We start from the raw sequence: 13,281 nt of genomic DNA, 5'->3' as shown, positions 1-13,281 counted from the left end.
GTTAATTTTCTAAAATACATTTACTGTATATTATTATTGTAGATCTTTGTATTCCGGGATTATGAGACTGAGTTGAAATCATAACATTCTCTCTTTCCTTCAAACACACAACCGAGGAGGGTGGAGGGAGGGAGGGAGGGCGAGACCTAAGAGAGAGAGAGATGAGAGAAGAGAAGAGGAGAGAGATGGAGAGAGAGAGAGAGAGTGAGCGAGCTTTTCTCGAGAGAGAGAGAGAGAGAGAGAATTCCCATAGAAACACAAAACCACTTAAATTCCAAGAAGTCACTTCAGTTGGTGGAGGTTGAATAACGACAATCAGTCTCCATGTCTATTCATTTCAACAATCTGAGTCGAAGTAAGTCTACTTAAACATAAATCACAGTAGATTACAGAGAAGGAAGTGATTGATCAACCAGGCTTCAATAAACTACTTCAACAAACACAAGCTGTAATTCCTACAGATACCTGCTAGAAAACTCAAAGGGAGATAGGTATGTAGCTGACAACACATGCATAAAACTACATTTAGCCAAAATTAACTGCAGATTCTAGTCAGACTCTCCTGAAGTTGTAAAGATTGAAATACTCACTTCAGATGGTTTTTTACTACATAGCTACTATGCAGCTAGAAGACGTGTTCCTGCTGCTTCCTATCTTGTAGCCCATCTTTGTTTGTTTATAAACTTTGACATATTGTATGTGAATTGATATTTCAGATTTATTCAGGGATGGTTTTGGAGAAAATCCACTTTTCTACTGCCTAATTGCTGAAGCACCCAGTCAAAAGACAGAATGGGGTAAATATTTCTTCTCCAGTTTAATCTAAAATATATTTTCTGTATTTGAAAGCAGAATTAACAGCTAATAAATACAAAATGTGTAAATAGTATTAAACACAGGAGTACAATATGAAACCTGGTATACTTTTAAATAATTGTTATTTCACTCTGCTTATAAAAGCATTAAAAATTATAAGAAGGCATATCTAATTATACTTTTTTTAAATGCTATTTTATAAGAAAAGTATTTTCTACATTATAAATTTATGTACTGATAATTTGTTCAGCAACCACTTATTGCTTTAATAGTTAAAACAGCAAATTACCCTTTTAAATTCTATTTGAAGACATATAACTTTTTGTGAATTAAAGCATAGCGTTTTTTTTTTCCCCTTTCTTCTCCCCAGAAGTAAATACTATTGGATTTGCCATGTACTACTACACATATGACCCCTGGATTGGTAAAACACTTCACCTAGAGGATTTTTACATCAGTGAAGATTACCAAGGTAAAACTACAATCAGTAGTATTTACAAACATTTAAAAGTTCTAAGTTACAATTTTAATATAAGGACTATAGATACGATTTTAAGATATTCAGTTAACTCATTTCTGCTTCTAAACTGGATCAGGATCCTAGTGCAGTGAAGACTCAACTACAAGTTAGAAAGTATTTCAATAGTATTCATCAAGTAAGCTATGCTATCTCACACTACTATTTTTATCTGTAATAAGAAATAGTTAAGAAATTACCCTGTTCTATGAAAGCACTGATGGCCAGCCTGGTGACATAATCTTTCATTCCAGTATTTGGAAGATGTAGAGGAAGGTAGATCTCTGTGAATTCAAGTTCCAAGCCATCCAACAATAGATGGTGAAACCATTTTTCAAGAAGAAAGAATACGAAGACAAAGATTCATTTATTCACCATGGATTTTAAGATAAAACTAATGTCTTCTGTATTACCATTGTTGCCATGTTTCAATAAGATAAAAGATAATTTAAAGCATTCACGAGTTCAGTTCCAACACATGATATTATGTATATAGAACAATATATGGCAACCATAAACAGAGTTTGATCTTTCATTGCTTTAAAATTAAATGACTACTTATGTGAAAAACTTCAATTTATAGCCTTATTTAACAATGTCTATTTCATAGGTCTGGGTATTGGGGGTGACATGCTGAAGAAACTAAGTCAGGTATGTATTATAGTTAGTATTAATAGTCTACATGTTATCCTTTTCTTCATAAAGTGTTCTTTAACAGGGCATAGATTATGTAACTAATCTAACTAATTAAATATAACACCAGGACTTGTTCATTTGGTAAAGTGCTTGCTGTGCAAACATGAGAATTTAAATTTAATTCTCAGAACCCACATAAAAAGTCAGGAGTGGTGATACACACTTTTATGTCAGCAATGGCAAGGGAAGAGGTAGAGACTTGGAACTTTTGTGCTCACTGGCCACCACCCTAAGCTACTTAGTGAAATTTCAGGCCAGTTAGAGACTTTGCCTCAATCAAAAAGTGGAGAGCACCTGAGGGATAACAGCTGGAGTTGCCCTCTGCTCACCATATGCATGCACACACACGCATCCCAAACCCATATGAACATGTGCATTCATATACACAAAACATTTTTGCAAAATGCATTTCAAATATTTATTAAAGTGGATCTTCAAGTTGAAAAAATCAGATTCTGTGAGTTATATTTAATTAAATTTTATTCCTACATAATGTACACACTATATGTGCTTTTTACCATCAAGGAGAAGTAAGCATGAAGAAGAGTAGAAAGCAATTTTACTCATAAAATAGGCCCACAATGTGACTCACAATAATATAAAAGATTCTTCTTGTCTAAAAATACCTATAGTATATTGAATTATTATATACATATAGTATTATATATTGTAGACAATAACTATATTGTCAAATAAGGACAATATTTATTTGTTTTAAAACAGATAGCCATCACCACCCACTGCAGTGCCATGCAATTTCTTGTCGTCATTTGGAATCAGGATTCTGTTGAGTACTACAGTCGCCTAGGGGCTTTAGACCTTTCCTGTGAGGAAGGCTGGCATTTGTTCAGATTTAACATCGAAGATCTCCTGGAACTTGCAGAGGAAGAATGAAAACACCTAGTAACAACTCATCCAAAGATAGGCCTCAACATTTGAATGTCACCTTAGAAACATCGCTTTGACATCAAATGTTGTGAAATAAAGCAAGTGAGCAAAATACTCTTGTAGATATTTGGCTTTACAGATTTTTCAAGATACAGTCAATTCTTCATTATCCAAACTAAACACTAATGGCTAGTAAAAGTTCTAACAATCTAATTGATTTCATCACTCAAAAACCACTTACACTGGACTTGAAGTTTTTAGTAACTATATTTCATGAAATGTACAATGGTGATATTTTCATATTTTAACATAATTGAAATTAAGATAAGCACAATTCTCAAATGTAATTTTCTTAAGGATTTAGGTTTTATATGTGATGAAGTATGGGTATATGTAAACAGAAATAGGTATGAGGTTTACAATTCATAGTGATGCTAAGTTCTGAAGACATTACTTGTGAAAAATGTATGATTCTTTATCTTGAACATTCAGTACCATTGCCTCTTTGCTACTGTTCCATAAGTAATTCCATCCCTGAACATCTAGAGTTCTTTGGTTATGGTTAGAGAAGATACCACATTCAACACTTCTATTTGTATATGTTTCCATTCTTCCTGGTACAGTTGCTTTATAAAGCTCCAAGTATTTTGGGATTATGTAACCATCGGGAACTATCATAAATGGGTGAGTTCCTGATATACACCAGCCATACCCACCAAGGATATTTGCCTGTTAGTAAATACTTATTTAAAAATTTGTATGGTTTATAATATTTATATATACCAAGGACAAGGGGTTGCAATGAATTAATAAATACTATTTGGAGGATGGAAAAGGTGACAGTAAAATTATACTTGAAGGTTAGGTAGGATGTGAGAATGTAGAGTGAAACAAGATAAAGGGGGATACTGAGAGAAAACAGCAGAGGCAGAAAGAGCAAACATGTTCACTAAGCAAATGGAATGTCATAAATGTACATTTGAAGGAAGGTGTCTAAGAAGCAAGATTAGAATTAGAATATAAGATAGTAGTAAGTTTTCATTTGACTCTGTAGGCAATGTTAAGCTACTGAAGTTTTCATTGAGACATCAACTTAATAGTTGTCAAAAAGATGACTGCACAAAATGAAAGATGAGCTATAAGAATCAGGTAATATACATTTAAATCAAACTCATTCATTTCTAAACTTTGATATTCTGCCTTCCTCACAAGTAAAAATACTCATTTTCTACCTTCTTATAGTGAAGATGGTGGCTATGGGGGTTCTGGTTTATACACAGAAATCTGATGAAAAGGACTCAGATGTACTCTTTGCACACTGTACACCTGTCCTATGTCTTCCTATTTTGCATATGTAACATGCTCCCTGGAGATACAAATTATCTTGTGACTCTGAAATGTGCTAAGGAGATAAGTGTGGAAAGTCTAGGTCTTGATGTCACCTAGGAAATACTGTATTATACATACACCTGTAGCCAGAAGCTTTCATCTGTCTAGCTTGGCCCAGTTTTTCTCTGGCCTGCTGGTCCCCATAGCTACCTATAAAATAATCATTCAGAGGCTTAATATTAATTATAATTGCTTGGCTGATGGCTTAGGCTTATTACTGACTAGCTCTTACATTTAAATAAACCAATTTCTAATAATCTGTGTATCTCCACAAGGCTTCATGGCATTACCTGTTCTCTAATACATCTTGTTGCTCCAGTGGTTCACTGGCATTTCTCCAACTCTAACTTCTTTTGGCCTATATCTCTGCTTGGATTTCCCAGATATCTATATTGTACCCTGCTCTAGGCCAAAACAGCTTTATTCATCAAACAATAAAAGCAACACATATTGGCGGTGTACAAAAGGACATCCCACATCATCCCACATGCCACCCTATTTCTGGTTTTAAATGTATTACTTGTTTAAGCTCTTTACCTGGTTCACATGCAAACAAAACCCATCTGAAGTAAGGTTGACAGTGTGCAGATTAGCCAGTAAGTTACTGTGATATCAGGAGAGTGAAGATAAAGTTGTAATAAAAAATGATAGGATTAGGAAAGGGGGAATAATTGATACGAAAGATAAGAAATTGGGAAGGTATTTAGTTTTAGACACAATGACATTGAAATACCTTTGAAATGTTGAATAGATTTAAATAGTCATTAGAAATATAGGTTGGTCTGCTGAAAGATTGAGGCTATAATATGAATAGTAACTTAGAAATGGTGGCTGAAACCAGAAGCTGGTTGAATAAAAATGAAAGCATATAGAGAATGAGAAAAGATCACAAAGAATGGAGGCTGAGAAGTCTCAGGCTTTGAAACATTTAGAGCAACAGAAGCAGGAAGAGTAACAAGAAATGCAGGGATAATAGAATACAAAGGAGGAGTAAGTCTCAAGAAGTGAATGGTGAACACTGATTAACAACCTAAGAATTCAAGTAAGTGTAGAAGTTACGAGGTTCCAAGTTCAAGAAAAGTGAAAAGAGAGGAAACTAGACAAGGAATTGATTACCATTCTCTATATAAAAACTAAACTGATTACAAAAGTAAAATTAAAATGATAGAATAAAACTAGTTGTGTATCTGGCATTGTATCCGAAAACCTAATACATCAAAGCAGCTCTAATTCTCATTGAGTTCTCAGAGGTTGAGTATCTTGGTTATAATTTTACTTTTAGTATGCTTAATTCTTGAAATAGTTGTTTACAAATGTAGGTGCTATCACAAAGCAATGTCATGAATGGTGCTATCATGAAGTGAAGGATATTTGAATTTAAGAAAATGGGACCTATAAGTCTATTAAAGAGAAATGAACTCTTTTTTTCTTTAAGATCAGTATCAAATTTCAGTTCCATGCTTGGAAATGGTCAGGGAACAATTATGTTGACTGGAAATGGAGTTGCAAATGCACAAAAAATATTTTGCAGAAGTCTTAAAATCTGTGTGCACATTTTTGTGTTAAATTTAAAAAGCAAGGTTACATAATTTTTGAAGATCAGAGAACTATGTATACCTAACATGACATGGGTATAATTTCAGTTTCATTTGGAACACTGTTATAATTTGACAACTTGTACTGATAAGTTGATTTTTACCTTGAAAATGCAAGTGTGTGTGTGTGTGTGTGTGTGTGTGTGTGTGTGTGTGTGTGTGTGTATAACTTAAATAAGAAGTTAAATACCTGAAAATGCTAAGTCTTTAGTTTTCATTATCAAGTTCTGGCATGATATCATAAAAGACTTGATAATGTCTCAAAAATCACATTGTTTTCAACATTTGGCCTCAAACCACCTTACTTCTGAAAGTAAATACTGCCATGTCAAAATCAACATTTTAAAGGAATTTTTGTTAGCTGGTGATAGTTTAATCCTTTGGGCCTTATAAAATTTAGGTTTAAAAATTCAAGTACAGACTGAGCAAGTTGTATTTATATATTTAGAAACACACACATACACAGACACACTGACATCCACACCCACCCGCACTTGCATAACAACTAATGAAAAAGAGGTCATCACATTGACAGAGAGCAAGGAGGGCTATATGAGATTTTCAGGAAGGAAAGTGGAGGGGTAACTATGAAAATTATAATTTTAAGATTGTTTGAAATAATTTATATTAACTTTTTAGATTTTTTCTCCGCTTTTAATTTTTTGAGATTATAATTACATCAGTCCCCCTTTCCTTTCCTCCCTCAAAATTCTCCCATGTACCACTCCTTGTTCTTTTTCAAATTTATGGCCTCTTTTCTCATTAATTGTTCTTACATACATATACATATTCCTAATATGTAAGTCCAAGCTGCTCAGTCTGTATAATGCAACTTGTGATTTCAGGGTTGACCATTTGGTATTGGATAACCAATTTGTGCGCTCTTCCCTGAGGAAGACTATTTCTCCTGCTTTCATCATCCTTCATTGCTTGTAGTTCTTTGAGTTGAGTTGATGCCTTCTGGGCTTTTCCCTACCAGTTTGCCATGTCTATTGTTGTCCTTGTTCCATGCATCTATACAATGTATTCTGATCATATCCATGCACCACTACTTCTCCCTCTGCTTTATACTCTCTACTCAATCTCCCTCCTAACTTCACATCAAATTATTTTTTAACGCTGATACTAATTAATGCTACTCATATGCACATGGCTATAGGCCATCCAGTGGGGCATTAGCAACCTACCAGGGGCCACATATCCAACAGAAAGTGACTCTATTTGTTAGCAGCATTCAGTGGGTCATAGCTCCTTGGATACTGGGTAGGACCTCAACACGGAGTGGCAGGAGCTCTCCTATATATGCTGGAATTTTGACTGGCTTGATCTTGTACATGACACTATCCATTTTAAATACTTAAAAGTGTTCATAAGTGTACATGTAAGTGTATACATTAATGTGTGAGTGTGGACACATCTATACTACAAGAACATGTGTAGTGACCAAAACTTGTTTGAGACATATTTCTTGTTCTTCACTATTGCATATGTGAGCCTAGCTACCCCAGAAACTTCTGATGATCTTCCTATCTCCACACTCATCTTGTAAGAGGGTATAAACATTGAGATTACAGAGGTGCACTGATGAACTTGGTATTCTTGGTTTCTAGAGATTTAGACTCAGGTCTTCATGCTTTCATGACAAGCCTTTGTCCCACTAGACCATCTAAACCCCATTTTATGACTGCACATACAAAATTTCTTGGTGTGCTATGCAATGGCACTTCATGAGATATATGCACTTGAGGAAGCAATATCATTGTCTTGTATTAATTTTAGAAATTCCTGTCTTTAATCCCCCACTGCTGGGACACTGTCAGTAACTATATTAGATATGTTGACACTAGATAAGGAAAATTCTTTTAACATATGCATTGCTGCTTCATATTTCTTTGTTTAGCTTTACCCTTGAAAGTCCCTTAAAAAGTCATTTCTCCAATGAAATTATATTTGTCATCAGTTCCATCATCAACCACATCAAATTCAACCACATCTGTAGCATGAGTGCTGTCATCCACCTCTAAAGCATAAAATTTACAATCAGTGCTTCTACTCCCAAACTTCTTTCAATAGACTTTCCCATTCTCCAATCTGCCTGACTGAGGTCTCATGAGGTCTATTTATTTAGAACTAGCTCTCCCTTTCTAAGGGTGTCATATTTGTCATATTCCCTACACATTGCTTAAGAAACTCAGTATAAATGAATGGTTTTAATTTTGCTATTAAATAAGCTGTCAAAAACTAGCTACTGCAATATAACAATATAATTCATATGAGCTATAACTTAAAACCTTAAAACAGACTTTTTACAGTTCTGTTGTTTTGTCTTTAACATACAGTCCTTGACCTGAATCCAAATTTGTAGCATGGTTTTGCATATATGCCCTTTCCAAATTATAGTCATTGAAAGCTCATATGAATACAGAATACCATACTCTTTGTCTTAACAAAAAAAATCTATTTTCACTGAACAATCTTCCTTAATTTATAATCTTTCTATTAGTAGTTTACTCTCTTTGGAGATATTGTAGAAGCCATGGTAGAAAAAAATAATAAGGGGCTGGGCTTTAATCCCAACACTAAGGAGGCAGAGGCAGGTGGATCTCTGAGTTCGAGGACAACCTGGTCTAAAAGTTAGTTCCAGGATAGCCAGAACTGTTACATAGGAAAACTCTGTCAAAAACAACAACAACAACAACAGAAAAAATAATAATAAGGGACTATGTCTACTTAAAAACACTTACTTAGCTGGGCAGTAGTGGCACACGCCTTTAATCCTAGCACTTGGGAGGCAGTGGCAGGCAGATCTCTGCGAGTTTGAGGGCAGCCTAGTCTACAGACCAAGTTCCAGGAAAACCAAAACTGTTATACAGTAAAATCACGTCTCAAAAAATAAAACAAAAAATATTTATCATGTGTGCACATAAGCATGTCACTACTTTGTGTGCACGTCACAGGATAACCTGTAAGATTCAGTTCTCTCATTGTACCATGTGGCTCTGAGGGCTCTAATTCAGGTCTCTAATTCAGGTCATTCAGCTTCAGGGAAAACACTTTTACTTGCTAGGCCATCTCTCCAGTTTTGTGCTTATTTGATTATGAAACTCAATTGAAGCAGAAAACAAGGTGTGCATCAACATGCCAGAAGCTGATGCAGAAAGAAAGGCAGGGCCCATTGTAAAGCACTCTAGGCAGCGTATTAGCAGTGACTGAGGTTTGAAGCATCCTTAATAATCAAACAATACTTGGCTGTCTCCTAAATATCTAACACCTAATGGCTGTAATTGTCACTAAAGTATTATTGATAATGTGCTTTACTTCATTTACACATTAACAGCACTTTAAACATGTACATAAATTAAAGGAAGAAAGTCAAAAGACAGTTTGAGTGAAGAGGCTGTTGTTTTGTTTTGTACTGTGCTTTAGGATTTCTTAAAAAAACAAACAAACAAACAAACAAAAAACAAAAAAAACTAAATTCATTCACCAGTTGAGGGATAGAACTGAAGAGAAACTGAAGACTGAAGTTTAAACAAGATGAAATACAGTACTGTAAAAATGGAAAATCGGGGATCTGAGATGAAACACAAGTCTTAGGAAAGGGTGCAAAGAGTAACTCAGGAAGGTAGGTGGCTGGACACGAATGGTCGGATCTAAGAATTGTACATTTCTACTCGATGAAATAGGAGAGATGATGTTGATGGTCTTACGAGGCCTGAGAGGAATAAAACAGAAAAAGCACAACACCCAGGAAGCAGTATCAAAATTGGTAAGCAATACTAGGACAATGTAGTATACAGTCCTTTTAAACAGATGTTTTCAGGCATTTAAGAATAGTTAAAATAAATAAAACAAAGACATATATCCAAGTTTATGTGCCATAAAATATGGATATTTTATTTCAGCTCTGGGGAAAAAAACCACATCCTTCTATACGCCACTCTAAGTTAACTGAGAATAAACTGGGAAAACTGAAGCAGATTCACATGTATAAATATGTATATGTATATTTGCATATGCATATTTTCATATTTTAGTCTTATTGACATTCATATCTTCACCTTATTTTGCTTTCTTAATAAATTCTCTTATAAGTCATAAAATATACTCCTAGTACTTTTACTTCAGTTGCCTCATTAATCTCTTAATATTACTTGTGTTGTATTCATTAATTTATGTTTTAACCACTTGCATCATTGACCAAACTGTTTATTTCGAATTAAACATGGGAACAGGTCTAGTTATGCTGTCAGTTACCCATCCATTACATGATCTTTCACAATCATTTCCCACTTCGTACATCTTGCAGATCTCTCCACAGGCTCCCACTGTAGTCCATTTCAGCTTCTAGTGCTGTACATATCTTTATCTTCCGGATGAGACTGCCCGTGATCCATGAGGTTGGGGTCAGGTAGAAACTGTGTAGTGCCTGATGAAGTATTAAAGTGAAAAAGAAGACATTTATATTCGGTATTGGTAATATAGAAATGAGCAAAACAAAATCTCAACAAAAGCCTCACATGGGTGAGATAAACAAGGTAAGTAAAATACATAGTACATTCTATGATGGTTAGGTACTGCACAGAACACAAAATCACAAAGGGACACATGAAATGTTGTGGTAATTTCCAATTTTATATAATGTGGCTTAGAAAGGGTTTCTTGAAAGGTGATATTTGAGCAAAGACTCGAGGGAGATGCAGACATGTGCTCTGCAGATATCTGTGAGAAGTGACTTCCAGAATGAGCTGAAGGCAAGGAAGTGTGAGGCCCCAATACGACAGGGGTGGAATACAGTAGACAAATAGGTAGGTGAGTGAGAGAAGAGAAGCTCAGGGTAGTTCAGGGTCACCATTAAGTAGACAAATGGCATAGTGTGTTTAATCAGAGAAGTTTTATCTAAGTTAAAGAGACTATAGAGGAAGAAAGAAGTAGGCATAGCAGATAAGAAGCCATTGCTTTGCTCCCTGAAGGATGGTGACATTTGAGAGAATTGTGAGTAGGGGCTATACCTTAAATAATTCTGAAGATAAAATGGACAGGATTTCCTAAAGGGGCTGACTGTTTGAGAAACTAGAAAAATTGAGCTGACATTTATTGAGACAGGAAAAAAATGTGATAGAGTTCACAGGAAGGCTTAAGTGGTTTATAGCAGCTCCAGCTACATAGCATTGAAAACCATGGAATTAGGTAGCATTATCTACAGCCAGATAAGGTACAAGAAAGGGAACTCTTTGGGATACTGTAACCTTTTCAGGTTAAGATTAAGAAACTATTAACAGGGTTGGAGAGATGGCTCAGAGGTTAAGAGCACTGACTGCTCTTTCAGAGGTCCTGAGTTCAAATCCCAGCAACCACATGGTGGCTCACAACCATCTGTAATGAGATATGGTGCCCTCTTCTGGCCTGCAGGCATACATGGAGGCTGAACATTGTGTATACAATAAATAAATAAATCTTAAAAAAAAGAAACTATTAACAGAGATGTTAACAAGAAGAAAAAAAATAAGAGATATCTTACATGCCAAGTGAAGTGGTATTTCAAAAATGAGGGAGCCTAAACTGTATTATGGTTACTGATGGGTTTCACGTGTTTGAGTTTGAGAATTTATTCTTAGATTTGATAATGTGACTTAATAGTTAGCTTGACAAAGTAATTGTGTGCCAGGCAAGATAGAGCCCAATGCACCACGCATGTTTGGGGTTACGTTGATATAAGTCACATTGTATATTGACCTATGCTAACTAATTTGGGTACATGCACAGTGGTGTTTCTACCATGGTGAAATCATCTAATGGCACATTCATCAGAATTAGTCCCTGGCATTAAGTAATGCATGTCTGCATTATTCACATTTGGCAGATAAGGAGATTTTAATTTAGAGAGATTAATTTGACTATTATCATTCAGTTGCTAAGTGGGGAAGCCAGACTGAACTAGGCTTGTCAAGACTCCTACAGAGTCCTGGACTTTCTGAAAATGGAGGTTAGTATAGTAACAACATCACACACTTACTTTTAGCATTAGATAAGATAATGGGAGCAACATGACGCACATACTACTTTGTGCACAGTAAGTAAGCAAGAAATAACAAAATAGTAAAAGCACTTCTACTATTGTTTAGAAATGGAAGTTTACTTAGAAAAAGATAAGGGTTAGGGTACTTGTCTTCCGATAGCAAAAGTAGTCATGTAGTCAACAACATAAGTTTAAATTTTCTAGTCTCTAATTCCTTCTATTTTTTAATTTTTTTCCAATGTCTGAATCATTTTAAATGATTTTATAATTTTGGAGAGCCATAGATTTTGCTCACAGAATATTTTCAGCTTTATAATTAAAACAAGGGAAGAGCCAGGCGGCGGTGGCACATGCCTTTAATCCCAGCACTAGGGAGGCAGAGGCAGGCAGATCTCTATGAGTTTGAGGCCAACCTGGTCTACAAGAGGGCAGGCTCCAAAGCTATAGAGAACCCCCCCCCCGCAAAAAAGTGAACACAATGATTTATATTATGTCTGTATTTCCAGAAACATTTTATACTTTACAAAGTGTGACACTTATATATGATATTATGAACAAATATATTTAAAAAATCAGGTCATGAACACTACCCATGACATTAATACACCATACATTAGGGATCTTTTCATCTCAGGTCCTTTTAGGGGCCAATTATATAGACAAGTTTTCTAATCTCTAAAAAATTTGATATTTTATTCAGTAGTAAATGTAGGTGACAAACCACAAGAATATTATGCTTACATTTTTATTGTCAACAGAATTATTAGATGTTTTCATATTACCTTACAGATTATATTTTCAAATGGCACTACTTAAAAATTACAGTAGGCATTAATTCTGTTGCTACATAATATTTTTAAATATCTAAATACAATAATATATTACTACATATTTGATTTTCATTTGAAAACTTTTGAAAATGGCCTAAAAAGGGGGTAAAGAAATGCTAATGGTTTTATGCCTGTCAGCTTTTCTCAAATGTATCTTCACTGCCACCTGGTGGCAGCCACTGCTCAATAATGTGAAATGTTTTTTGAATTTTTTTTAATTCCTTGAAAATTTCTTTAAATTTTTATTTTTGAGAATTTGGTTAAATCAAATTTTTAGTTTTTGGGTACTTTATTTATATAATTTCCACTCTCTCCCCCTAACTCCTCCCATGTTAACTCCACTCTCAACTTCATAACCTCTTTTTTATTATTGGTACATATATATATATATATACACACACACACACACACACACACACACACACACACACACATAATTTCCCATCTTCTTTCAGTGAAAATTGTGGATATATAAATTCTGGTTTAGATAAATATAGAAATCTAAAGAGATTCTAAGAAAGCAATTACTGT

The 13,281-nt window shown here is 34.8% G+C and overlaps 2 protein-coding genes across 3 annotated transcripts in view; one reads left to right on the top strand and one right to left on the bottom strand.

Annotated features, from left to right (window-relative positions):
- Satl1 (spermidine/spermine N1-acetyl transferase like 1) overlaps positions 1-2,923 on the top strand; it is a 36,177-nt gene extending 33,254 nt beyond the window's left edge. The window contains 4 exon segments of the mRNA XM_042054336.1: positions 717-797; positions 1,187-1,288; positions 1,944-1,984; positions 2,753-2,923. Coding sequence (XP_041910270.1) covers positions 717-797; positions 1,187-1,288; positions 1,944-1,984; positions 2,753-2,923 — 395 coding nt within the window.
- Positions 2,924-9,771: 6,848 nt separating this feature from the next.
- Apool (apolipoprotein O like) overlaps positions 9,772-13,281 on the bottom strand; it is a 59,469-nt gene continuing 55,959 nt past the window's right edge. For both annotated transcript variants that reach the window (XM_038316422.1, XM_038316423.1), the window contains one exon: positions 9,772-10,330. In XM_038316422.1, the coding sequence (XP_038172350.1) occupies positions 10,242-10,330 (89 nt within the window). In that variant the 3' untranslated portion in view covers positions 9,772-10,241. The remainder of the gene's footprint in view (positions 10,331-13,281) is intronic.

Source organism: Arvicola amphibius, chromosome X (assembly GCF_903992535.2).
Source record: "Arvicola amphibius chromosome X, mArvAmp1.2, whole genome shotgun sequence".
NCBI lineage: Eukaryota > Metazoa > Chordata > Mammalia > Rodentia > Cricetidae > Arvicola > Arvicola amphibius.
Note: the sequence above shows the minus strand (reverse complement) of the source record. Positions and strands in the feature narration are given on the sequence as shown.